General features: G+C 46.2%; 1 protein-coding gene across 1 annotated transcript in view; it reads right to left on the minus strand.

Moving 5' to 3' along the window:
* CDH13 (cadherin 13) overlaps positions 1-25,813 on the minus strand; it is a 1,012,715-nt gene that overhangs the window by 25,162 nt on the left and 961,740 nt on the right. The window contains exon 11 of the mRNA XM_027119160.1: positions 5,999-6,141. Coding sequence (XP_026974961.1) covers positions 5,999-6,141 — 143 coding nt within the window. The remainder of the gene's footprint in view (positions 1-5,998; positions 6,142-25,813) is intronic.

A 25,813-nucleotide genomic window follows, 5' to 3' on the forward strand; every position in this document is an offset into this window, starting at 1 on the left:
GTTCACCCTTAGTTGATACTTGCAGTTTCCAGAGTGGTTGTACCAGTTTACACTTCTCGCAGCTGGATATGAGAGTTCTAATGATTTCATATCCTTGCCGACACTTGGCATCTTCCATCTTCTCACTTCAGTCATTTTGAAGGTGTGCTGAATATTGAATTTCATTGCATTTCCTTGATCAATTTATATTTTAGTTTGTATTTGGATAGTTTAATTTTTATTTCCTTGATGAATGAAGTTGAGCATCTCTTCATATGTTTATTGGCATTTGTATATCCTCTGTTGTGAATACCTGTTCAAGTCCCTTACCCATTCCTCTTTGAGTGGTGCCTTTTGCATATAGATTGTAGGATTCCTTTATAATATAAATACCTCCTACTTTGTGGGTTACCTTTTTACATTCTTGATGGTATAATCTGATGAACTGAAGTTCTTAATTTTAATATAATATATCATTTTTTCCCTTTTGTCGTTAGTACTTTTGTGTCCTGTTTAAAAAAACTTTGCCTATGCCAAGGACATCAATATGTTCTAACATGTTTTTCTCTAAAAGATGTATTATTTTACCTTCCATATTTTGACCTGTAACATATTTAGAATTGGTTATTATATATGGTATAAGAGAGGGGTCAGGATAATTCTTTCCATATGTGTGAAACCCAGCACTATTTATTGAAAAGACCATGCTTTCTCATCTGCACTACCATGTTGTCCTTGTCATAATCAGGGACTGTATGTGTGTGGATCTGTTTCTGAACTCCCTATTCTATTTCATTGGTCAGTTTTTCTATCTTTGAGCAAACACCACACAGTTTGAATTATTATAGTTTTCTTTTTTTTTAAAAATTGTTTATTTATTCAATATTTTTGGCTGTGTTGGGTCTCTGTTGTTGCATGTGGGCTTTCTCTAGTTGCGGCAACCGGGGGCTGCTCTTTGTTGCGGTGCGTAGGCTTCTCATTGCAGTGGCTTCTCTTGTTGCGGAGCATGGGTTCTAGGCGTGTGGACTTCAGTAGTTGTGGCGCATGGCCTTAGTTGCTCCGCAGCATGCGGGATCTTCCCGGACCAGGGCTTGAACCCGTGTCCCCTGCACTGACAGGTGGATTCTTAACCACTGCAGCACCAGGGAAGTCCCTGAATTATTATAGTTTTCTAATAGGTCTGGATATATGGTAGTGTCAGTCTTCCAACTTATTCTTCAAGAGTTCCTTGGCTATTTTTAGTCCCTTGTATTGCCATATGAATTTTATAATCTGTTTCTTCCCCTTCTTCTCAAAACAAAAACCTGGGATATTGCTTGGTATTGCATTGAATCCTTTAGGTCCATTTGGAGAGAACTGACATTTTAATAGCATTGAGTCTCCTAATCCATGGATATGGTATAGGTCTCTATTTACACAGGATTAAAAACTCTTAGTAGTGTTTTGTAGTTTTCAATATAGTCTTTGTGCTGTGTCCTCACGTGGTGAAGGAAGTCTCTGGGATCTCTTCTATAAGGGAATTAATCCCGTTCATGAAGGCTTCCATCCCCATGGACCTCCCAAAGGCCCTACCTCCAAATACCAGCACACTGGGGATTAGATTTCAACATGTGAATTTTGGGGGAGACACAAACATTCAGTCTACAGCATCAGCCATCCCATCCTCCAATCCCTCATACCTTCAAAATCTGGCAAATGTCTTAAAGAGAGAATGGTTGTGTGTTTGAGGTAAGTTTGCTTGCTTTGTTAGGTCTTTGTTTCAGTGAGACCCCAGGAGATATTATTCTGCCCTTTAAAAGGCATTTACCTATAACCATGTGCTTAAGAGCCCTCTGTCACACCAGCCACATGACCGTTACAAGTGTTTCTCATTTCTTTCTTTCCATCCTGGGCCCTGCCTGGGTCAGGCCTGATCCTCACCCAGAATCTAAAACAGCCCCAGAGAGAAAAAAATGGCTGGTGGCCCTACACTCTTTTTAGAATGGTTCTTTCTTCTTTCCTATTTTAGTTTTTAGTTGAGTTAGGCTTCATTGCTTCTGCAGCTCTCTGATGCCTTTACAATTAAGACTTTTGTAATGTATCCACATTTTTCTAGTTTTTGCAGTGGGGACATTGGTCTACTACAACCTACAATAAAGTTCCCATGGCCATATATTTTATTGACATGTTTTGGCATAAATTCCTGAGTTGACACCTTGTTTAGAGAAAATCAATTTATTTTGCTTTAGTTTCCCTCGTGTTGTATGACAATAATTCCTTATTCTTTCATTCCATCAAATACACTGAATTTCTATAAAATTAATAAACTCAAATGCTTACTTTGTGTAACACTGAGCCATCAGTTAGTACTATTAACCTTGATCTAACAGCACTTACTGTTGTTTTTTCCTGGTTAACCATAATATCTAGAGATAAGTTTTCAGTGAGTGACAAAAACGAGCCTTTAAACAAAAGTTACTCTGATTTATGAGGTCTTTGAAAATTTATTCTCTTTGCGCTAAGTCTTTTGGGCCTTATTCAAGATTATCATCTCTAATGATGGTTCTATATAGTAATGCCAACTTGTTTTTTATTTATCATTCCATCTTCAGGGACATTTCTATCCTTTGGAAACATCTGTGACATCAGATTTGGATTTCCTTGTCTGATATTAGCATTAACAGAGTTAGATAAGAAATAGATTTCAAACTGCATTATTTCTTGAGGACCATTCTCGGCTGTATTCTTTCCTGTCTATAACTCCATTGGGGTGGGACTGACATTTACTGAACATTTAATATTGCTTTTGATGGAGAGTGTAGAGGGCACAGCACTTCATTTTCTCACTACAACCTCGTAAGTAGAAATTATCTTCCTCATTTTGTACAAGTATTATAGAAACTGAGCCTCAGAATCTATGAGCAGCTTGCCCTGTCACACCTGGAGAGAAGACTCCTGTTTCCGGCAAAAATTAAAGTGTATTTCATTTTTAGTTTTTTGGATGAATAACTGCATAAAATATTTTATAAGGCAATGGTAACTAAACTATTTGCTGGGTTTCAAACTTCCTTCATGGTGTTCTTAGCTGAGAATTTTCTCTACAAGTACAGATACTTTTACGTAGTAGAGAACTCTGAAATCATTACTTTAGCTGATCTATAATCGATACTTCTTGTTTGAAAAGCATTTTAAAATTCTTGGCTTTTTGTCCTCCACGGTTGATGCCCTTAGCACTCCTGTCTAGACCTATTCCTTCCACAAAACTTATCTGTTCTGATGGCGACAATCTCTTGCACTGTGACTCCCTGAATAAAACCTCCTGGCCTCTATTTCAGGCCCACGTTGCAGTGTCTCATGGGATCATGTCAACATCCACCCTGTAAGTACAACATGGGAACAAGCCTTTGAAACCAGTTCCATTTCTATTAAGGAGCAGATTTCTCACTAGAAATTTTCGTATTGCCATTCTCTCTTTCATATGGAGTATGGGTTGTTTCCAAAGCCTTGTTTTTTCCATCCAAATGTTTTCTAGATTCATCCTTTCTAGTTTGTTTCTGTTGCCAACAGGCATACCTTGACCCCTTCAACTCAGATACCTGCTATGTCTACAATGTTTCCCAGCTCCAGACTCACTCCACCCAAACGACTCCCACTGCTTCTCTTACCTGGATTTCTGCACAGCTTTCTAATGCCTCCTTGCCTCATGTCGCATCATGATCTGACTGATTTTCTACACCGCCACGGGGGTTGTCTTTCTAAAGTACAGCGTTTATTCTCGAGGAGTTTGATAACCAAATCAAACTCCTTCGCATAGCATATGGAGCGTTTCATGATCTATTTTATGATCTATTCCACATACACATGAGTGCCTGCTCTAAGTCAGGCACTGTGATAAGCGCTGGGCACTCCACACAAGACCTAGTAACCTTATCTCTGTAAATATGGAGCCTCCAGTGATGCCGACCAATGTTCGCGTGTCTCACATAACCACCTTCTCTCAGGCTTCTAGTAGAACGCCTTCCCTTTTCCCAACCTATCCCTCATCACTCAGTTTAGAGATCCCCTCAACCAAGAAGCTCCCCGTGACCACCTCTGAGGCTGGATGAGGGGCTCCTCTGGGCTTAGTTCCAGTAGGACAGTTGTGACAGTGTATTGCCACCTTCTGTTTGCTAGCCTAACTTGCCAAGTAACTCATTAGCTCACTGAGCACAAGGACAAAGTTATTATTATTATTCATCTTTGAGTCTCCAGGACCAAGCACAGTGTCTGGTCCAGCTCTCTGTTGATGAATGTCCATGTGCTATTTCATCATGTCAGTTTCCTCCTCAAGAAGTTACGGGATCCTTTGGGTGCCTGCTCTATCAGATGACTTGCCCAGATTTTGAGATGTCTTGAAGATATGACTTTCCGGTATACATCCAAATAGGTTTCTACATATGTACTCACAGTGGATGTAACCCTTCTCTTTCCTTTTCTTACCTCCCATGCCACACTCCCTTTTAATTTTGACTCCTCTGCTCTATGCCCTCAGGCACCCCGACCTCCTGACCCTGCCATTTATCCAAATCCTGTCTTTCAAGGCCAGACGCAAAGGTTGACTTTACTGTGAAACCCGCTCTGCCTGCTGGGCGCCACACTGATCACTCACTTCTTAGACACGTGCTCTCCTACTTGGTTTTGTGTAAGTACCCAGCCTCTGAGAATTCTTAGTTCACCCGTTATTGGGTAATGAAGGCACATATAAAGAACCCTATAAAAATATTCATTTTGATATATATATAGGACTCAAAACCGAATCTTCAGCTATGAACAGCTTTTAGCAATTACAGGGAGAGCAAAACTTCTTGTGTGATTGACACAGTAGACATCTTAGCTTAACATACCCAGAAACCGACTCTGACTCCCCCCATCTCAGCCAATGGCAAATCCTGTTAGCTCTGTGTCCGAAATATACAGAGTATCTCCAGAATCTGATCTCTTCTCATCCCCTACTCTGTTACCGGTCCAAGCCACCATCTTTCCCAGGTTGCCCTCAGTCTCCTAAGAGGTGTCCCTACTTCTGTCCTTGTCTCCTATGTCTGATCTCAACAGAGCAGAATGATCATGGCACTTTGAACTGTACTCAGAACTTGGCTATGGTAACCCATTTCAACATAAAGTAGAAGCCAAGGGTTGTACAGAGGCCCACGTGACCCTACATGATCTGCATCCCCATCCCCTTCATGTACCACTGCCCTCTCTGCTCCAGCCCCCAGCCTCCTTGCTCTTCCCTTAGATTGCTTCAGGGGCCCCATCCCCACTTCCTTCATGATTTTGCTCAATGTCACTTCCTCAGTGAGCCTCTCACGGCTGTCTGGTTCAAACTGTAGCATCCTTTCATTTGCTATCTTTTTCCTGTTTCATACATAAATAGTATACTTTCTTTTTTTTCTGAATAGTATGTATTTTACTCAGTTTCCTTCCGTCCTCCATGACTGTGTCAGCTGCACGAGGACAGTGATTTTTGTTTGTTCATGACTGTATCCCCAGCGTCTGGAACAGAGTCTGAGTTGTGGATACTGCATTATTAGCTTTTGAACGAACAGCAATTGTTCCGCGCTTATGAAGCTACCAGCTGAGGGGACCTGATGTCTTTCCATGGTGCATATCATAAAAGGAAAAAAGCTGAGGGAACAATTCAATTGTTAGGGTCGGTGATGTCCTCTGGGACTTCCTTTCACCTTGCATTAGGTAAAAAAAACCCTCCTTGTAGATGACAACATGACACCAAGATGAAGGACATCAATGTGGCTTCCTAGCTTTGGCGCCTACTTGAGATGGAGCACAGAGAGCTCACTGCTCTGACCCTTAACTAGACAAAGACCCAGGAATTCCAGGACTTGGGATTTTACTGACTCACGTGTGTTTACACATTTGCTTTCCCTGCCCCCCGCCCACATTTAATTCTTCCCAAGCACACCTTTAGGTATATCAGAAGAAATGTAAAAATATATTTAAAACTGAAAAGTATTCACTTATTGGCATTTAAAAAATTACTCACCACTGTCGATTGCCAGGAAGAGGGCAGTGTACACGCTGTTATGGACGAATGGGGACTCGCGGTCCAGCACAGCAGTGGTGTCAACAGTCCCGTTGATGGGGTTGATATTCAGCCAGCCTGCTGGGTCCTTGTAAACAGAATACCTGAAAGAAAAAAAAAATCCCCAAACGACGTCAGATTACATTCAAAATAGGTTCAAGAAATGTCCAAGGAGTACTGGGCACAAGCTCCCAGGGTAGCTGCCAGATAATTCTTAATACAAATCCACAAACATCATTATAGCACAGTTGTTCATTCAGAAAGTAATGACCGACCATTAATTAACTCTGGGCCTTTTCTGTTTTAAATATTTTGTACATGCACCTCCTTTATTCCTCATGACAAGCCTGGGAGGAAGGAGCTCTTATCTGCCCAGCTCTCATAGAGGCAGAGTTCATAGCCTGTCTCCTGAGTCCAAGTCCAGCTTTTTTTTTTTTTTTTTTTCCTGCTTTTACATCTTGGATGTATCTGGTATGCAGACTAGGCAGGAGAAGCACTGTCATGAAGGTACAGGCAAGGCACATGGACACCTGGAGGAAGAAGTAATTATCTCTGATGGAGGGCAACCCCGGGGTCCTCACAGAGGATGCAGTATCTGAACTAAGACAGAAGGAATGGGGGGATATTGTCAGAGAATGAGAGGACAGACACGTCAGGAAAAGAGAAGAATATGAATTAACATATGGAACAGAGATATCACTAAAAATGTAAGTTCCACAAGAGCAAGGATATCTGTTCACTGTCATGACCCCAGCTCCTAGAACATTACTTAGCACATATACAACACTCAATAGATAGTTGCTGAGTGAATGTTTTTGAGAGTCCACCTGCCGATGCAGGGGACACGGGTTCGTGCCCCAGTCCGGGAAGATCCCACATGCCGCGGAGCGGCTGGGCCCGTGAGCCATGGCCGCTGAGCCTGCGCGTCCGGAGCCTGTGCTCCGCAACGGGAGAGGCCACAACAGTGAGAGGCCCGCGTACCGCAAAAAAACAAAAAAAACCAAACCAAAACAAAAATCAGGTCAGGGGGCTTCCCTGGTGGCGCAGTGGTTGAGAATCTGCCTGCTGATGCAGGGGACCCGGGTTGGAGCCCTGGTCTGGGAAGATCCCACATGCCGCGGAGCAACTAGGCCCGTGAGCCACAACTACTGAGCCTGCGCGTCTGGAGCCTGTGCTCCGCAACAAGAGAGGCCGCGATAGTGAGAGGCCTGCGCACCGCGATGGAGAGTGGCCCCCGCTTGCCACAACTAGAGAAAGCCCTCGTACAGAAACGAAGACGCAACACAGCAAAAATAAATAAATAAGTAAATAAATAAATAAATGAGGCAGAAGGAAATAACTGCCCTTAAAAAAAATAAAAATAATAATCAGGTCTCCATCCTTGTCCTATTTAATCGCATTTTTGCTGGGTCCTTTGTTTCCCTCTATTAGTTGATGTATTTTGTTTGGTGCCTCTTCCAATCGGAGACCTTAGGGAGGTCTGCCCGTGCTGCAGATCTCCTTGATGCCCATCTTCCTGCGTCTCCTCAGAACCACAGCCACGGAGAGAGGAGGACGGGGTCATTCCATTTACTGAGAATTCCCAAGTGCCCAGTGCTGGGTTTCACCATGCCCACGCCCTCCAAACTAAGAGCTGCATGGAAGCCCCTGGAAGTAGGTGTGATCCTCCCCAACCCTGGAGCTTTTTACCCGAGAGGGGAAAACAGCTCAACACCTATCAACCGACCTGCCCTTCCAACCTCCTGGCCTATGAGCCCTTGTGTCAAATCAGCCCTTTGGACCGACTGGCCAGGCACTCTATAAGTTTCTGCATTTTCAAAGGTGTCTTTTTAATAAACCTTTGGTGCAAAAATACTGGCGTGCAAGATATTTTCTGTGCTTCTGGGCCTGAAAAATGCATATGCCTTATTAAATTGGCATTTCCAGGCAATTTATCTGTAATGTGAACTTTGCTTGTTACAGGGGAAGAAAAATCGAATTAAAAACAAGACTCATTTCAGTCTGTACGTAGCTTCACAGGAGCTGCTCGCGTGCTTGCCAAGGCGCGACCTCTTCCAGGTGTCAGCGTCGAAAGACACAGGGCAGGCTGATTAGTAGATCAGAGCAGTGGGGAGGTGGGGAGGGGGGCACCTCACCACAGTCCGGGCCTGCTTCCCTCCTGGGAAGTGGGTTTACTGTCCGCAGGGCCCTGGCAGAGCAGGGAAGGAAGCTCCCAGGCCAGAGGCCCAGGCCTGGTATTGACCTGGAAGGACTTCCAAGCCAGGGGCCCAGCTCTCATGGGGGGAAATATCCCGTGTGATGGCATGGATTATAGGGAGGGTTGGTATTTTTAGACCAACATACGAGCCTAAGCGCAGCTCATTCTCAAAGCGGAGTCAGTAAGGATGGGAAAGATTATGAGAGCCTGGAAAATGAAAAGAAGAAAGGGGAAATACAGAGTGATTTTCTATTCCTACTGAAGGAAGCAAACAACCCTGTAAAACCACAGGGAAGAAAGGAAACAGCAGGCTTATAATCAGCTCCTCACTTAATTCCAGCCCAATAGACCCCCTGTGTTAGATGAAATATCTGCTTGGGTGATTCAAATCAACCATTTGATCTAAAAACAGAACTAGAAAGAACTCCCAGCAGAAGGAAATACAATGTTTTGAAATAGCTCATGTAGCTATGGCTCTGAGTACAAAGGAAAGGGCATATTTCAAATCTCCTGACGAAACATACACAAGAGACTGAGGGGCCAGTGGATTCCGGAATCCCAGCTCAGTTACACAGCACAGGCCATCACAGCGTCTGCAGAAATCTGGGGGACAGCGTTCTCTCCCGCTCCTGGGGAACCAGAGCCAAGGAAGCAGTCTTGCTAACAGGAAGGGCTTCTCAGGGACGGAGAGATGCCACAACCAGCAGACGTGGACAGGAAGAGCTGCCCAGATCCCTACCGTGACAACAAGCAATGCACAACCACACCTAAGGAGCTCACTTTCCACCCTTCAGTGGACAAAGGCACGTTTGGTGTGAGTCCATTATCTCTGCTCTGCCACAGGAAGTAGGAGGTGAGATCACTAGGGATTATCTTTTGCTTGGACCACCCCAGTGCACCTGGTTCTTGCTTCCATTCTACTTGCTACAGTCAATTCTTCAAAGAGCAGCCAACTGAAAATTGACCATTTTCAGTGTATATCTCATATGATGTAAGTTCCTGCTCAGAATCCTCCAGTAACTTCCCTCTGGGCACAGAATAAAATCCAAACTCCTGACCATGTCTCCAAGGCTTTGCCTAACTCTCCACCTGCCTTTCATCTACCTCATTTGACTGTGTCTCTGGTACCTAGAAGAGTGCCTGGCACACACTGAGTAGCTACTCAGTTGTTGGATGAATGAATGAATGAATGAACAAGGCTTCTTCAACATGCTTTGACTGACCCAGATCCTGGGTGACCCAGAATTCTAAAGGAATTTTGTCCCGAGGTGCCCCATGGACAGACCTCTCAAAGAGGCTACTAGGCAGGGAGCAAAATGGCTGAGTTTCAGAAGGAAAGCAGGAGTCCAGCACAAACCATATTTTTTGGCACAAAGCCTGAGTTCAGGCACAGTGAGCCCTCCTCCCAGGTAGGGTGCAGGGAACCCTCCAGAAATCCAACCTTCCAGGCATCAGCCAAGGGCCAACCTTGCCAGCAGGCCTTTCTGGGGACAGCAGTTTCAGGCTCTTCTCTGCATGTTCCATGATCAGAACAAGGAGACTGATGGATCAAAAGAAATTCTACTTCTAGGCTTCCCTGGTGGCGCAGTGGTTGAGAGTCCGCCTGCCGATGCAGGGAATGCGGGTTCGTGCCCCGGTCTGGGAGGATCCCGCGTGCTGCGGAGCGGCTGGGCCCGTGAGCCATGGCCGCTGGGCTTGCGCGTCCGGAGCCTGTGCTACCGCAACAGGTGGGGCCATGGCGGTGAGAGGCCCGCGTACCGCATAAAAAAAAAAAAAAAAAAAAAGGCAAAAGAAATTCTACTTCTTTTTAGAAATCATTTAATTCCTGGTTCTCCTAAAACCATGTTAATTCTAGAGACCACATATCCAAACCCTTGAGAACACCAGAAATCATGAGGGAACATGTTCTGTAGGTGAGGTGATGGCTGGCTTCCACCCTCTCACGTATACCCAATGACACGCAGATTAGGTCTTTTGTGTTTATCGCAGAAAACTCAGGCAACATAGATAAGCAAAAAGAAGAAAATTAAAAGCACCCTCATCTACCTCCAGAAATAAGCATTACTAAAATTTGGTCTAGAGGCCAGACTATGTACAGATACACACATGAACACATGCATGTTTTTAAAGTGACCATGCTGTTCACTCTCTCATTTTGAATAACTATTTGCTGGGTGTCTCGTGTGCCAGGTGCCGAGTATGGTGCTGGGTGGGGCAGCAGTGGATTTCCTGTTTTGTTGGAATTTACACTCTGGCAGGCAGAGAGGATGTTAATTAGTAATTTACATTAGTTATTTAATTACACTGGTGATGACTGCGGCCAAGGCAGTTTCCCTCACATAACACATCATGTTTTTCTATTTTTCAGTATTTGCTTTCTGTTGTATCTAGAACTGGAAACACACATTCATTGATCACCGAGGAGGTGCCACACGATGTGTGTACATTATTGCGTATCATCGCCCCATCAGCCTGGAAGGTAGATACTATTACCCCATTCTACAGATGAGGAAACAAAGGCTCAGACTGGGCCAGTAGCTTTTAAGTGGCAGAGCTGTGGTTCCAATACAGATTCTCTGTCTCCTGAACGTAGTCTGCATTTTTGTTTGCCTTGAGAATAGACTGTGAGGGTTGGTAATTTTTCCAAGCCATTAGCTCTCCACATCTGGCGTGTATCAGGGTTACCAGGTTGCTGAGTATGATGGGGCCTTTCTGCTTTTACCAAGTTCCCCAGGTGGTTCTGGTTTACTAAAGCTTGAGATCTACCACTCAACCCACAATGATTAAACTCGGAAAGGAAACCCTAGGACTGTGTCCTGTGGATGGGTTTTATTTAGGGGGTTAACTCAGGAACATGGCATTCGAATCTACACAAGAGTAACATTTCCTAAAAAAAAAAAAATACCCAAACTCTTAAGCTGATATAATACTCTTTTAAAATCCTATTTCTGTTTATAAAATTTCATACACCCTTGAGAAAGGTTTAATGTAATACAGCACATGTGTGTGAATTTAATATCTTCATCCCTAGAAAGTCTCAAATAATATTGTCTTAAACTGTTCTTTTGTTGGAAGGTTCATATTGACAACTCCTAAGTCAAATTAGAGACTAAACCACTGGGACAAACTACTCAGTTATGGTGGAGATATCACTGGTAACTGAGGTCTGAGAGTCATTTGTTCTAAAAGATAGTCATTCTTAGTCACCACCTGCTCTCACTAGTGGGAGAGAAAGGGGCGGGGCCCCAGCCAGCGGGATACTGACCTTGCTCAAGATTACTGTGAATCTTCTGAGCCTGCAGAAGACACTGTCGACCCCCGACCTGCTCCTCCGTGCGTGAGCCCTGTGTGCACGGAGCCTTCCCTGTGTGCATGGAGCCCTCCCTGCCAAGCAGAGGGGAACTGACATTTCCCGGGCACCAGCTACTTGCCGGGATCATGCTTGTCATCTCCAAATACCGGCTCACCACCTGTTCCAGGCAAGGCAGGTCTGCTGCTCACCTCTCCCAGCAAAGGTCACGCCTGCTCTCTTGTTTGAGGCCATTAATCCTTTGTTATAATTTGCTGCCAGTGTCCTTACAAAGGTGCTGATAGGACCTTCTGTGACATGGCTTTGGGACCGGGCTCTTTCTAGTCTGAGCTTCATCCCCATCCTGCAAACTTATTTCCAAAGATGATTTATGAAGTCTCCCACCCTGCCTTCGAAACCTACGTGAATGAAGCAGTTATTAAAAAAGGAAGCAAAGTCCCCACAGCCCTGATTATAAATGTCTTGTAGGGTGCCCTCATTATTGGCTCAGGCCAAAATGATCACAAAGAAATACGAAGAAATCTAGCAAGACAGATTCAATGTGTAAAGTCACAAATTTAACAATGTCAGAAAATTTGGGAAAGTGGGACCCTGATACAGTAACTACGTATGTGGCTCTTTTCAGTAACAGGCTGAGACTTCAGATTTCTGAAATCCAAGAACACATTTGTCAACTCTAGACAAGAATGTCAGTTGATATCTTCAGTGTTGGTGAAAATATTAAACAGATGCTTAAAAAATGCAACTACAAATTGTTTTTCATGATTAATGATCATTATCATTACTTTTTTTTTTTTTTTTTTTTTTTTGCGGTACGCGGGCCTCTCCCGTTGCGGAGCACAGGCTCCGGACGCGCAGGCTCAGCGGCCATGGCTCACGGGCCCAGCCGCTCCGCGGCACATGGGCTCTTCCCGGACTGGGGCACGAACCCGTGTCCCCTGCATCGGCAGGCGGACTCTCAACCACTGCGCCACCAGGGAAGCCCCCATTATTATTAATTTTGCTATTAATGATCAGGCCTGGCTCCTCCTCTGTGCATTGTCAGGGTCAGGGTTATATTTCCCACACCTGTATATCCATGCTGGGAGGCTTTTCCCAAGCACTAGAAACTGCACTTGGAAGGGAACGGGATGACCTGGAATTCGGTACAACTTGGTAAAATGTAAGCTTTCCTCCGTGTGAGGATATTCACCCGTTTGTTCACTTATTAGCTGATTCCATGAACAGTCATCTGCCTTTCACTGTGTTCCTGGGTCCAAGAAGGCAAACAAGAGCAAGCCAGCAAGGATGGCTCATCGTCTGAACATTCCATTGACCGTGTCATGAATGAACTTCTGGCCACGTCTGTCATGGTCTCTAACATCCCTTCCCGCTTAACCCTGGTCGACACACTTACGAGTCAGCCTCTCAGAGACTAGAACCATCCAAATACATGCCAACCAGCACAGAGCACAATGTTCATCTCACAGAAGACGAGGGGTTCCAGGAAGAGGCTCAAAGCAATGCTGGACTAAGTAAACCCCAGACAATGAGGAAGCAGCAGAGAGAAACTAGTCAGCAGACAGAAGAAGAGAAAGGAGATTGCGTTTATCAGGGCCTCAAAAAAGAGTGTTTTGCAGCATTTATTTGCAAATTCATGTTCTGGGTAAAGAGGCTAAAAATTTGAGTGAGAGTTACTTGCACGGCTGCTGGCAAATGTGTAAGGACAGAAAAAGCATACATTTTTTAGCAGACAGGTGCTTAATAAAAATTTAAAAGATTATAGTAGGGTTAATTGATGAGACCAAAGTAACTCAAAAACTTAACATGAGGTCCTTTAAAAAATTATCATAGAGCTCTACGTGGGCTGATAATTTTATTATGATGTGACTTAAATACTTACATATGGACGTAATTCTTGTGCAACTGTAAAACCAAAACCAATTTACAAAAACACAGAGCCAATGAAATTTAAATTAACATCATAAAAACAAGTGGTTTGCCCAGGATTAGGTGACGCCCTCTGGCAAGGGGACGAACCGCTGGCATGGCTTGGAAGGACACCTCTTCGTAAACATGCCAAGCAGAGCGTGAACTGTAGCGTGTGCTGTCATGTGTGTTGTTGGAAAAACTATGTCAAAGCAAAACAATCCTTGGTTCACACATGTTCACTCCGAGAACAGCTTATGGCTGGGGTTAAAACAAACTAAGAAACAAATTGATTTTCATCATTTATTGTTCCAAAATAAGGTCTCAGTCAAATCTTTTTTTGGTTTTGAGTTGGATTTTGGTCCCCACTTTAAATCAGTTTGTCTTCGGTGGTCCTTTTCTCTCCCCATCTTCTCTAGATAAGGGCTGCTGGTGGTCCCTGCTCTTGAAGGATCGCGAACTGGAGGACTTGAGCTGGATGAAGGCTGTGGAGGCAGGACTTTGGGGGTGCTGACCCCACACTGAGACGTGCCCTAGGAAATTACTCCAGGCCCACACGCCTCCACCTAGGACCGCTGAGGACAAAAAACATCTTCAGGAAGAAAACAACTCGTGCTGAGCCTAACTCTAGAGAAGCGGCCATCTCTTCCTGGAAAATCTCAACATTTATAAATAGCGAAAACTAAAGGCACCGCTCTCGACGTCAGCCTCCACTTTGCCCTCAAACAAGCCCCTTCTGTTTTTTGTGTGTTTCTAATATGATGACAGGATTCTGCTGTCTTATCAGGCTTCTTAAAAGGAGACTTTCACTTTCCTATCCCACCAGGCCATATTTAGGCTGTGTGATGGGGTCCAGTTCTCAGTGGCCACTCATGGGCCCATCCTTAACGTCCCCAGGGCACAGGGAAGGTCCACATTCCTCAGGTCTAATTATGTAAGCGTTGCAGTCAAGGTTCACCCATAGCCCAGCCCTCACGCCCACCCAGGGCCCTGCAGCCCCGCCCCCAGGGATCACTGTCATGCCCCCAAGGAAGCAAAGGGGGCCCTGCTGGCCCTGGGCCAGCCTCTGTCCCGCAAGCCCATCTGCTGGGGTAGAGTCAGGCCAGGGTGGAAGGTGGGCCTGGGCCTAGGACCCTTGGATGGTGACTGGAGGCAGGGTTTCCAGCGTGTAAGGGTCTTCCAGAAGGCCAACACTCGGGCGAGGATGGGGACGGAGCTCCCTAGACACTCACTTTGGGAGATCTGGGGTGACCAACATGAGACAAAACAGCCTCTCTTTCTCTGATTTCCAGGACAGAGGTTGGATTTCTTCCTCACCCTGCAGGCATGTAGCTCAGCATCCTGTGGCTTGTGAGGCCATCCCTCGCCCATGATTGCCCAACTTTACTAGCACTTATTAGAAGGCTGAAAAGCAAAATAAACTAGTTTCGGCATTTCAGAGTTTGGGATGGATAAAGCCCCTGGCAGCGTGTGGCCCAGGCTGGGGGCCTCTCTGCCCAGGGCTGTACAGCTTGCAGGTCAAGTTCAGCTTCTGTCCACTAAAGGCGATGGCGTGGTGGTGTCTGGGCCAGGTGCTGTTTCCCATGGTGGGTTGTCTTGAAGAAACGTGCTCATTGGGAGAGCAAACCAGGATGTCAGAGACCAGCACAGGAAAGTTAGTCAAACCCCCTGCATTCGTTCTCAGAGTTTATTTTTATTGGGTGATTAACTGACAGGCCATGGTCATTGCTCAACCCCTGAGCCTTTGAGCTCAGCTCAGACCAAGCTGGGCAGAGGTATCGGCGCTTTCGAGAAATCGATGAGTGAGGCTGCCACAGAGACCACAGTGGGACAGATGGATGGCTGAGCCCGGCTTTATGCCTTGAAGGTCGGTGAGCACGGCCTGGCCAGCTGCCACGGAGGAGGTACTCATGGGCGGGTGCTTGGCTAAGCGGACAGACCTCCTCCCTCCACTGCAGTCCACGTGGTGAGCGATTGCAGACACTGCTTCTTACGGAGGCTGGGCTGTGGGGAAAGCCACATGGTTCTTGCTTCACACGGAGAGACCTCGCCTGTAGCGCGTTTCCACTGACCTCGGCATGGCCCATGGTCTAGCTGAGTTATCCCCCAAGCAGGTGATTCCGCTGCCTCCCCTGTGGGAAGGAGCTGGCAGGCATCTCCCACCACGGAGCTCTGGGCCACACATGCCCAGCCCTGGGCACTGATGTCCTACATTCACTCCATGCGTATTTTTGGAAGACATGTTAGCAGCCCAGAGCTCTGCTAGGGACGGGGGAGGCTGCAATGAACAAGGCGGGAAGCTCCCCACCCCCTGATGCAGACCTTTGCCGAGGGCATTCATCGCCGGACACTGCCCTTTGCACACGAGGTGGTGACTGCACATGATGGGGAGCGGCTGTCTCCCTCTCTTCCCAAGCCCAGTGACTTGTCACACGTCTGGTCCGTCGCAGGTCTTAGTCAAGGACGGGTGAGCGCATGGGCAAAATGCCAGTGTGTGAAAAGCAAACGGGAGGACAAGCTACGGAATTCCGAGGACTCAACGTCCCAGGATTTGCAGGGTGTGTGAGGACGGCCGTGTGCCTGGTCCACGCGGTATGCGGTGGGTAAGTGGCCCTGGTGCGGTCAGGTGTGCGGAGCCACAGAGCTTCTGACAAGGGCGACAACGCATCCTGGGCCTCTGAGCCTCCTGCTGCCTGAGGACGCCAGCTGTTTCCTCATTCTTGCCTCCCCACCATCCACGATTCCTGCTCCCCAGACCTGAGGCCCCCAGCCCTCCACCCTCCCAGCCTGCTTTTTAGCTGCTGGTTTCTGCCGGGAATTCTGTCCCCAGCTCTCTGCTTGGCTGGCTCAGTATCATTCTTCAGACCTCAGTTCAAATGTCACCTCCTTCCTACCCAGCCCATCTAAGGGGCCTCTCCCATCGACTCCCCATCCCATCAGGCTGTTTGCTTTCCCACTGGCATGTGCTGTACCCTGCAGTCAGCCTGGTAATGTGGCTATGTATTGATTTACTTGTTCACTGCCCGTCTCCCCACTGCAATGTAAGTTCTACAAGAGGACAAAGGCTTGTTCACAGCTGTCCTCAGGGCCTAGTTAGGGCCCAGCTCGTGGTGCAAGTTTAGCAAGTGTTTGCTGAATAAATAAATAAGCCAGTATGGTTGCATGGAGGCAGAATATAAGAAGAGAAGTCAGCCCGTCCAAAACATTTACTTTGAGCCTTGTTGTTTTATATCAAAAGTAGTATTTACAATGGACATTCCTCAACGGTCCACGGCAGCATTTAAAATCTCCCAGGACCCTCTGGGATGGTCCACATGAGAGACTTTTACTCATTTTACATGTTTCCTGTCTGAACTCTAGAAAAGGAAAACTGATGCTTTCTGGATGAATCAAACTCTTCTAAACTGACTTCCCAGAAGACTCAAAAAGAACCCAGGTAATTCTTTGCACTTGTCTTGAGTGCTTGGTTGTTTAAAAAGAACATCGCATATGCTTTTTGTGTCTTGAACTTTTCATCTAATTGTGATTAAAAGAACATCTCAGTTTAGCCAAGAAGGAAGAGTTGTCTCCAACGTCTCCAGTTCCTAAAACAACACTCCTAGAAGGAAATAGGTGAAAATCCCTTAAAACTCTATATATTCTTTGATCTAGAAATTCCTTTGCTAATATTTTGGCCTAAAGAAATAGTAACGGAGCAACTTCTAAAATTTGGGAATGCTGGGTTAATAAAATCAAAGCTTCCCCTCCTTTGCAGGACTTCTCAGAGCCTTGAAAATGTAGATTCACACTGAATATCCGAGAAAGAGCCTCAGAACACAGCATTACTCAAACTTATTTGGCAGAGTTATTTAGCTACAAGAATGTTTCTTCCATCACTGTTCATTATAGAAAAATTAAAGAAATACCAGGTAACTGTCTATCAAAAGTGATTAGTTACCCAGATAATGAAATACCATGCAGATATTAAAAGGCATGATAGGGCTTCCCTGGTGGCACAGTGGTTAAGAATCTGCCTGCCAATGCAGGAGACACAGGTTCGAGCCCTGGTCCGGGAAGATCCCACATGCCACGGAGCAACTAGCCCATGAACCACAACTACTGAGCCTGTGTGCTACAACTACTGAAGCCTGTGCGCCTAGAGCCCATGCTCCACAACAACAGAAGCCACTGCAATGAGAAGCCTGCGCACCGCAACGAAGAGTAGTTTCTACTCGCCGCAACTAGAGAGAGCCCGTGCACAGCAGCGAAGACCCAACACAGCCAAAAATAAATAAATAAAATTAAAAAAAAAAAAAAAGGCATGATAGGACTTCCCTGGTGGTGCAGTGATTAAGAATCTGGCTGCCAATGCAGGGAACATGGGTTCGAGCACTGGTCTGGGAAGATCCACATGCCACAGAGTAACTAAGCCCATGCACCACAGCTACTGAACCTGTGCTCTAGAGCCCGTGAGCCACGACTACTGAGCCCACGTGCCACAACTACTGAAGCCTGCACGCCTAGAGCCTGTGCTCCACAACGAGAAGCCACTGCAATGAGAAGCAGCTCTAGCAAACTGATACAATACTATATAAATATTAGATTGAATCATAAAGTTGCCATTTTATTGGTCAAAACCCATCAAATATCAGAAGCTCCATATGGCCCAATCTAATCACAAGTGTACATACAATAAAAATGACATGTCATAATTGTGTGTTTTCTGCTACTGGACAAGAGTTCTTTGAGGTCCAGGAGACACGTCTTATTTATCTTTGCTTTCTCTTCTCCCCAGGCATCCACTGGCATTTGGTAAACATTGGTGACTGATGAGTAAATTACCAAGATGAGCATTTTGAATTCCCGTTCCAATAGAAGCCTTAATACGGCTCATATCAAGGCTAGTTCTCTCATTAAAAAGAATTATCGTGCACTTCTCAGCAGGAGCTACTGGACTGTTTGCCAAGACCTTTTCTTCTCACTTCATAGGAATACAAATTAAATGTGTCTTTACAACACACACACACACACACACACAGCCCAGTGTCATCTAACCCTTCTTGAGTCACACCACTCACACACACAGCCTTGTGGCATCAGACGGCAAGAGCGGGCATCTTCTCCCCAGGCTCCTGGGTGGGCACCAAGGACTTGAAGCCCAAGGTCAAGGATGGGCTGGGAGGCAGAGAGTGAGTGGTATGTGGTCCCAGCACCCCCCGGTGTCCTGATCCCTCTCTTCACGCACCATTTCCACTCCTGCCTGTCCAGACCACAGCCCAGGGCATCTGAGTGTATGATGCTGGGCTCTTACTCCTGGGAGGAGCTGGGGCTCTGGGTATGGTCACATTTCTAAAAGCTACTGCTATGCAAGAGAAAAAGAAAAGCGCCTTCCCTTCAAATGCATGAGTCAAAATTGACACAAAATAAACTAAACCCTTGAATCGCAAAAAAATGGCCAAATTAGCAGATGCAGGGAAAGGCTGCCATCTCCTGAAACCACGTGGTTTACTCTCTGGCTCTCCCATTGTGGACCTTTGAGCCAGGCTGTCGGCTGGTCCCTTCAAGAGATTTGTCATTCCCAAACCTGGCCAGTCCTTGGGCCTCATGTCCCTAACACATGGTCTCTTGGAAAGCTATTCCAAGCCTTCTTCAACCTTTGAATGTAATATTGTCTTTCAGGGCCTCTACTGTCAATTTACTAACATTCTTGGCTTTTAAATCTCCTACATTGACATTTTATTGTGCAAAACTGAATATATTTCCTTCTCAAGATGGCAAGGTTGGAAGTTGCCTCCTTGAGTGCCCGCCACTAAGATGGTGGTCCATGGGGGAGATGGGTAGGTTTGCGATATGCAAGTAGAAGAAAATGGTAGCATCTAGGTGAGGGGTGAATGAGTGCTCGCTGTAAAACTCTTCCGACATTTTGCGCGTTTGAAACTTTTATAAAGTTGAGGGAAAAAAAGGATGAATGTGTCTTTTTTGGGGACAGTAAGCACCTTCTGTTCCCACATTCATGTCTTTCTACAAAGAGACCATGAACCTTCAGGAGGTCACACACTGTATGACTGCATTCATCTGAAATCTTCAGGCTAGGCAAACCCATAGAAACCAAAAATAGCTTAGCAGATTAGCAGAAAGATTAGCGGTTGTCTATAGCAGAGGAGAGGCAGAATGGAGGTGATGGCTAAAGAGAATAGATTTTTTCTGGGGTAATGAAAATGTTCTAAAATTGATAGTTGTGATGGTTGCGCAACTCCGTGAATATACTAAAAACCATTGAAACGTATATTTTAAATGGGTAGATTGTGGGGTATGTGAATTATGTCTCAATAAAGCTGTTATTTATTTATTTATGTTTGGCTGCGTTGGGTCTCCGTTGCTGCACGCACACTTTCTCTACTTGCGACGAGCGGGGGCTACTCTTTGTTGCAGTGCGTGGGCTTCTCATTGAGGTGGCTTCTCTTGTTGCGGGGCAAGGGCTCTAGGCACGTGGGCTTCAGTAGTTGTGACACGTGGGCTCAGTAGTTGTGGCTCGTGGGCTCTAGAGCGCAGGCTCAGTAGTTGTGGTGCACAGGCTTAGTTGCTCCACCGCATGTGGGATCTTCCTGGACCAGGGATCGAACCCGTGTCTCCTGCACTGGCAGGCAGATTCTTAACCACTGCATCACCAGGGAAGTCCCAAAGCTGTTAGACATAAGAAAAATACCTTCAAGGAAGTGAGCTCCCATGGTTTCCAAGGTGATTAAAGCACAGCAAAACAAGACAAAAACCAAACACCCTTCGCGGGATGCTCTTCAGCATACTCTACTAATGAATTGCAGAAAGCCAAAAAATGACAGGGGTATTTTGATTTTCTTTCATTTTTGCCTGCTTGACATATGCTCGGTCAAACGAAGAACTCTCTGAGTCTCATCTACGGGATCTTTATTCTTCCTTGTAATGACTGCAGCAGAATGGGCCATGGTCACTAGTTGCCTGGTGAATGACTGACTGACAAACGAATGAGGGAGCAAGCACCCTGCTCTCGCCTTGGCCGTTCCTATCAATTCACGTCACTGTCTTTGAATGGATATTTCACTTATCCTTAATCATGAAGGTTACAGCTGTTTCTTCATGGTATCAAGGATTCTTGTTTCTCCCAAACCCAAGCAGGAGTCCTCGTCTTGTCACCAATTTGGCCTGATGACATTACTGCCACACTTGAGCCTTGGTTTCCCATCGATAGGACAAAGGGCAGGTTCACCGATGGTCTGTAAGGTTCTTTCTAATGCTAGTAAATTATGACAGTCTTTACCCAAACAATAGTTATTCATGGCTGAGTAAAAAGTTATAAAATTATTCCTGGTGGGTAGCTTCAAACTGAAGTCCTGGGAGTTTCTTCTACATGATGAGTGACGTTTTACAATATAGTGTAAATGCAGAGAGTGGGAAGTCAGTCATTAAAGGTGAGAAAAATAAACAGCTGGCAAAGAATGCCTGTATAAATTGCTCACTCTGACTTCAGGGGGATAATTTTTTTAAAGTAAGACCACGAGAAGTAGATTTATGTCCCCAGATCCAATGCAAATGCAGGATCTGTACAATAACCATTTATCAGGTCCCGTGGAGCTGATTTATGGCCCAGCGGCCCTACTTTGTATGCTGATGGGCTCAGAAAGTTAACTGACAACACAGAAAAATACATCCTCCGACTCACTGCAGATGATGGGTTATAAATGAGCACAACCTGATTTTCTGCTCTGGAAAAGCAGTGTTTTGAAACTTTCATTAGAAGTTAGTCGTTAAAGCTGCGCCCAAACTTGACTGTTTGGCCCGTTGCTTTGTTGCTGGTTTAGTCATTTAATTTCCTGACAGCGTTGGGCAGGGAAACTACTGCCTTTGCTTTGGAACATTCTAGGTCGACTTCTTTGTCTGGACTTAACACCAAGTCAGCCAGACTGTGCCCAGGACACATTACACTGCTGGCCCCTGTAGAGGTTTCGTGCCCATGTACGACAAGCTGGGTGGCACAGAACCGGTATCCAGCGCGTGGGATGATGGGAAAGCCACCCAGGTACCCTTAGCCCCCACCTGCTCTGCGGCAGACACTGCGCTGGCCTGGAGCAAGTGGACGCAGAGGGATGACTGGGCTTCTGACCCTCCTCCCCCGGTATTAGCCGAGAGACGGAAGCAGTGTTTACCGGACTGGATGCCCTATGGTTCTGGCCCCAGCATCACCTGCGGAATTAAAGACACAGATTCCCAGGTCCTGACACTGGACTTCTTGATCTGGTAGGTCCGAGGGAGGGCTTAAGCCTCTGTGATTTTAACACCTCCATCGGTTTTTATGCTGGTCCAGGGCTGGACATTTGGGATTCGCTGGGGCCTGGGGCTCTGCCATTCCTTTAAGCAGCTGGAAGGCTGAGGTATAGAGTCCAGTACATTTGATCTAACAAGCAGGTCAGGAGCCTTCTCCCCGGCTGGGGGATGGCCACGAAGCTTCGTTTTCACCCTCCATGTCCAGTGAATCACCAAATCATTTTCATTCTACTTTCTTCATGCTTCTCAGATCGGTTGCATGTCTTTGAATTCTCTTCCTTGTTGCTCTGGTCCTGGTTGCCATCATCTCTTAAGCGGCCTCGTGGCCTCTCCTCTCTTCCCCTAACACCTGTTTTGTGCCTGAATGAGCTTTTTCTAAAATTCAGATCTGATCATAACATCCTTCTGAGTTCAGTCCTTCAGGTGTCCCGACTGCCTACAGATCAAGGCTTAAATCCCACAGTGGGCCCCACAAGACCCTTCACTGTCGTGCTCGCTTGTTCAGTGAGCAGCTCAAGCCTCTGTGCCTTTGCCTACGTTTCCTGGGCCTGCACACGCTTTCCCTGGTCTGCCTTCACGTCTCAGCTTGGCTATCTCTTCCTTCCTTGACTCGTACAGGCAGACACAGATGTGCCTTCCTCTCTGCCCTTGTCATACTGTCCTGTTTTGCCCCTGAATGTCATTTTCATCACAGCTTTTATAAATATAAAGTGTTTGTTTATACAGTTACCCTTTCTTCTAGACTAGGTGAGCCTGGAGAGCAGAGGCCAGGTATGTTTTGATGTCTATATATCCTCAGGACCTGTGAATCCTGGGGATGGATGATCCTGGAACTGGTAGGAAGGCTGGGGAGATGCACAGGGGTTCCCCCAAAGGCCATACCAGGGGAGCTAATCCTAGCCAGGTCTCCTCTTGGGGTTGCCCTGGTTCCAACACAGCTCTTGTTCAACCAGCAGCCCGTATCTCTGCTGGCCTCTCTGCATCAATAATATTATTCCTTTGGGGAGGCCACTACTGCTCAGGTTGGCGGGGAAGGGCGAGGTAAGTGTAGAGGTCTCCAGGAGAGCTTCCCGGGACCCCTTCAGGAGGACTTAGGAGAGGGGCTCCAACGTAATTTCAGGAGGCCTGAACTGGGAAGAAATCTCCCATGGCCAATTTGAGCTTGTTCAAGTTCACCCACCCATGTATTCATACATCTACCCATGTATCCATCCATATATACATTCACACACCCATCCACCCACGTATCCATCCATTTATCCATTCACATATCCATCTCTGCATCCGTGCATCCATCCATGTATCTATCCATTCATGTATCCATCCATCCATTATTTCAGTATTCATCGGATGGCTACTGTGTGTTAGGAACTCTTACGTATTACTACATCTATGACAGAACTATTATGCTCTAGAAGGAGCAAGATTATTGACAATATGTAAACAGACAATATAATAATTTCATAGAGTGACACGTGCTCTGGAAGCCATCACATTGGGCAATGGTACAGGAGCACCTAGTAACAGGTGGGCAGAGTTAGGGAGGGCTTATTTAGAAAGCAGTGACCAAGGAGCACCTCTCAGAGGAGATGACAGATGAGACTTAAATGAAAAGGAGATAGTCAAGTAGAGATATAATGGGCAGAACATTCCAGGCAGAGGAAACCATGGTGAGCTGATGAATCAGGGAGGAGCCTCCAATTGGGAAGCAGTTTGGGGATAGTGGTTAGAACAGAGGCCAGGAGATTGACCCGAGTTCAAATCCCCACTCAGTCATTAATACCTGTGGGTCACCAGGAGTGGTACCAAACTTTCTGAGTTTTTTCTCTCCCGTATGTAAAATGCAGACACGAAAACCTTACACAAGGTGGTTGTGAAGATTACACCACATGTGGAGCATGGTCCTTGCCATGGGGTAGCTTCTCAAACTCACATATTTCAAAATCCTTTTGCCATGTGAAAGTCACCATACTTACTGCATCAGAATCCTGAGACAGGGGAAAAGATTGCTCACCTAGGTTCTGGTAACCAGTTTCAGACTGACACTTCTATCTGACTTCGGTTTCCTTCCATATTTAAAAAATACTCTATGTGCTCCCTTTATTATGCACGTCACTCAGCTCTAGTTACTGTGAAACTAGAAGGTCACAGCTTGGCTCCAGGCTCAAAAACATGGCACCTGTCAGGCTCATGATTTAAGAACCTGGCCTTCCTCAGTGGAACCACAGCGTAGTAAAATCCAGTCAACGATTCAATCCGTTGCTGCTGAGTAAAAGCTGGGAGAATCTTAAGCTGCTATATTAACACTAAACCTTTTATTAGTAAATGTTTTTAGTAAGATGACATTGAACCCCCTACTTCCCTCGTCCAGTCTCCAAACAGCTCAGCTTTGGAAGGAGGGCCAGAGACTCCGAATAGGAAGCAGTGACGGTGCTGGACGAAAACAAACCCCAAACCCCCAAAGGGAACCAAGATAAAAACAAAGCACCTTACAAGGGTGTGGGCCAACAGGACACACAAACCCAGTCTGCTCAGGCCTGCTATCTTAGGCTTCCCTCTTTTGATTACATTCACATCTGGCTCTTATTTTCCTTTTAGATTGCCAGAGGTGCACTGGTCAAGGTTCAGCATCTGGTTTTCTGAAGGAAAAAGGAAGCCCAGATTAGTAGCATTTGCCCATTTCCGTGGTGTAAATACTTCCACCGTGACTGACTTCAAGTCTCTCGTGATACCATGGAGTGCGGAATTGGACAGAGATGGTAACAACTGGCTTGTGAGCTGCTCTGAACTGGCTCTGGGCCAAGATTGCCACGTCATCACCCTAACGTCATGACCACCTACTCTGGTTGGGTACACCGTCAGGCATGCACACATGACACCTCATGTAATCGTAACCATCACTGTTTGCGGCAGGGATTGTTATTACCGGTTCAAGGATAAGGGGACTGAGCTCAGAGGGACTGTGTGGCCCACACAGGCTCATACCATGAGAAGGTGGCACTCTGCCCCCGCCCCCATTTCAAGTCCTCCTGTTTCTTCCCTGGATTAGTACCTTGCTTCCCAACAGGCTTCATGACTGCAGTGTCCCTGGGGTCCTCCCTCAGTGCTCTTTTGTGTATATAACCATCTATCCCAGTTCAGAACTGAGTCCAGTTTACTTAGCTTGCCCTAGAATGCAGCCTATACTTCCTCATACAATCCCTTTACTCTGGCAAAATGGATTTCCCCACTGTCCCCAGATGTGCCTAAAATCACTGACCACCGTCTCCCATCAGCTTTTCCCTACCCTGCTTATCCAGGATGGTCCCATGCAAATCCTGGCCCCTCCTACCAGCCCTCCTGGACCACCTTAGTCCCTGGGGCTCTCTTCTTCTCTTGAGTGTCTACAGCGTTTATGCCTGGACTACTCGCTTGGGCCTCAGCACCAGTGGCTTTTTTTTTTTTAAATAAATTAATTTATTTAATTTATTTATTTTTGGCTGCGTTTGGGTCTTCACTGCTGCACATGGGCTCTCTCTAGTTGCGGCAAGCGGGGGCTACTCTTCGTTGCGGTGCGTGGGCTTCTCATTGTGATTGTGGTGGCTTCTCTTGTTGTGGGGCATGGGCTCTTGGCGCATGGGCTTCAGTAGTTGTGGCACGCGGGTCAGTCGTTGTGGCTCGTGGGCTCGAGAGCACAGGCTCAGTAGTTGTGGCGCACGGGCTTAGTTGCTCCGCGGCATGTGGGATCTTCCCAGACCAGGGCTCGAATCTGTGTCCCCTGCATTGGCAGGTGGATTCTTAACCACGGTGCCACCAGGGAAGAATGCATCAGTGGCTTTTGTAAAAACTCTGCTGTTTGATTTCTTACTGCTTCTAGGAGACCACAAGCTACTGGAAGGTAGAGACAGTGTGGTCTGCATAATTATAAAAGAGCCACAGACTCTTGCCCAGACAGGTGTTTAAGAACAGTGCCCAGAGCAGAATGTACGTGACTTGTCCACTGTAGAGCAATTGTAAGGAAGGATTCCGCTATACTGGGGTCTCAGACCCCACAGCAGCCTTACGAGAACAAACTCAATCTATTAAAATATATTTTAAAACAGAA

The sequence above is a fragment of the Aethalodelphis obliquidens genome, unplaced genomic scaffold, assembly GCF_003676395.1.
Source record: "Aethalodelphis obliquidens isolate GAN/ISIS:26980383/991018 unplaced genomic scaffold, ASM367639v1 scaffold20, whole genome shotgun sequence".
NCBI lineage: Eukaryota > Metazoa > Chordata > Mammalia > Artiodactyla > Delphinidae > Aethalodelphis > Aethalodelphis obliquidens.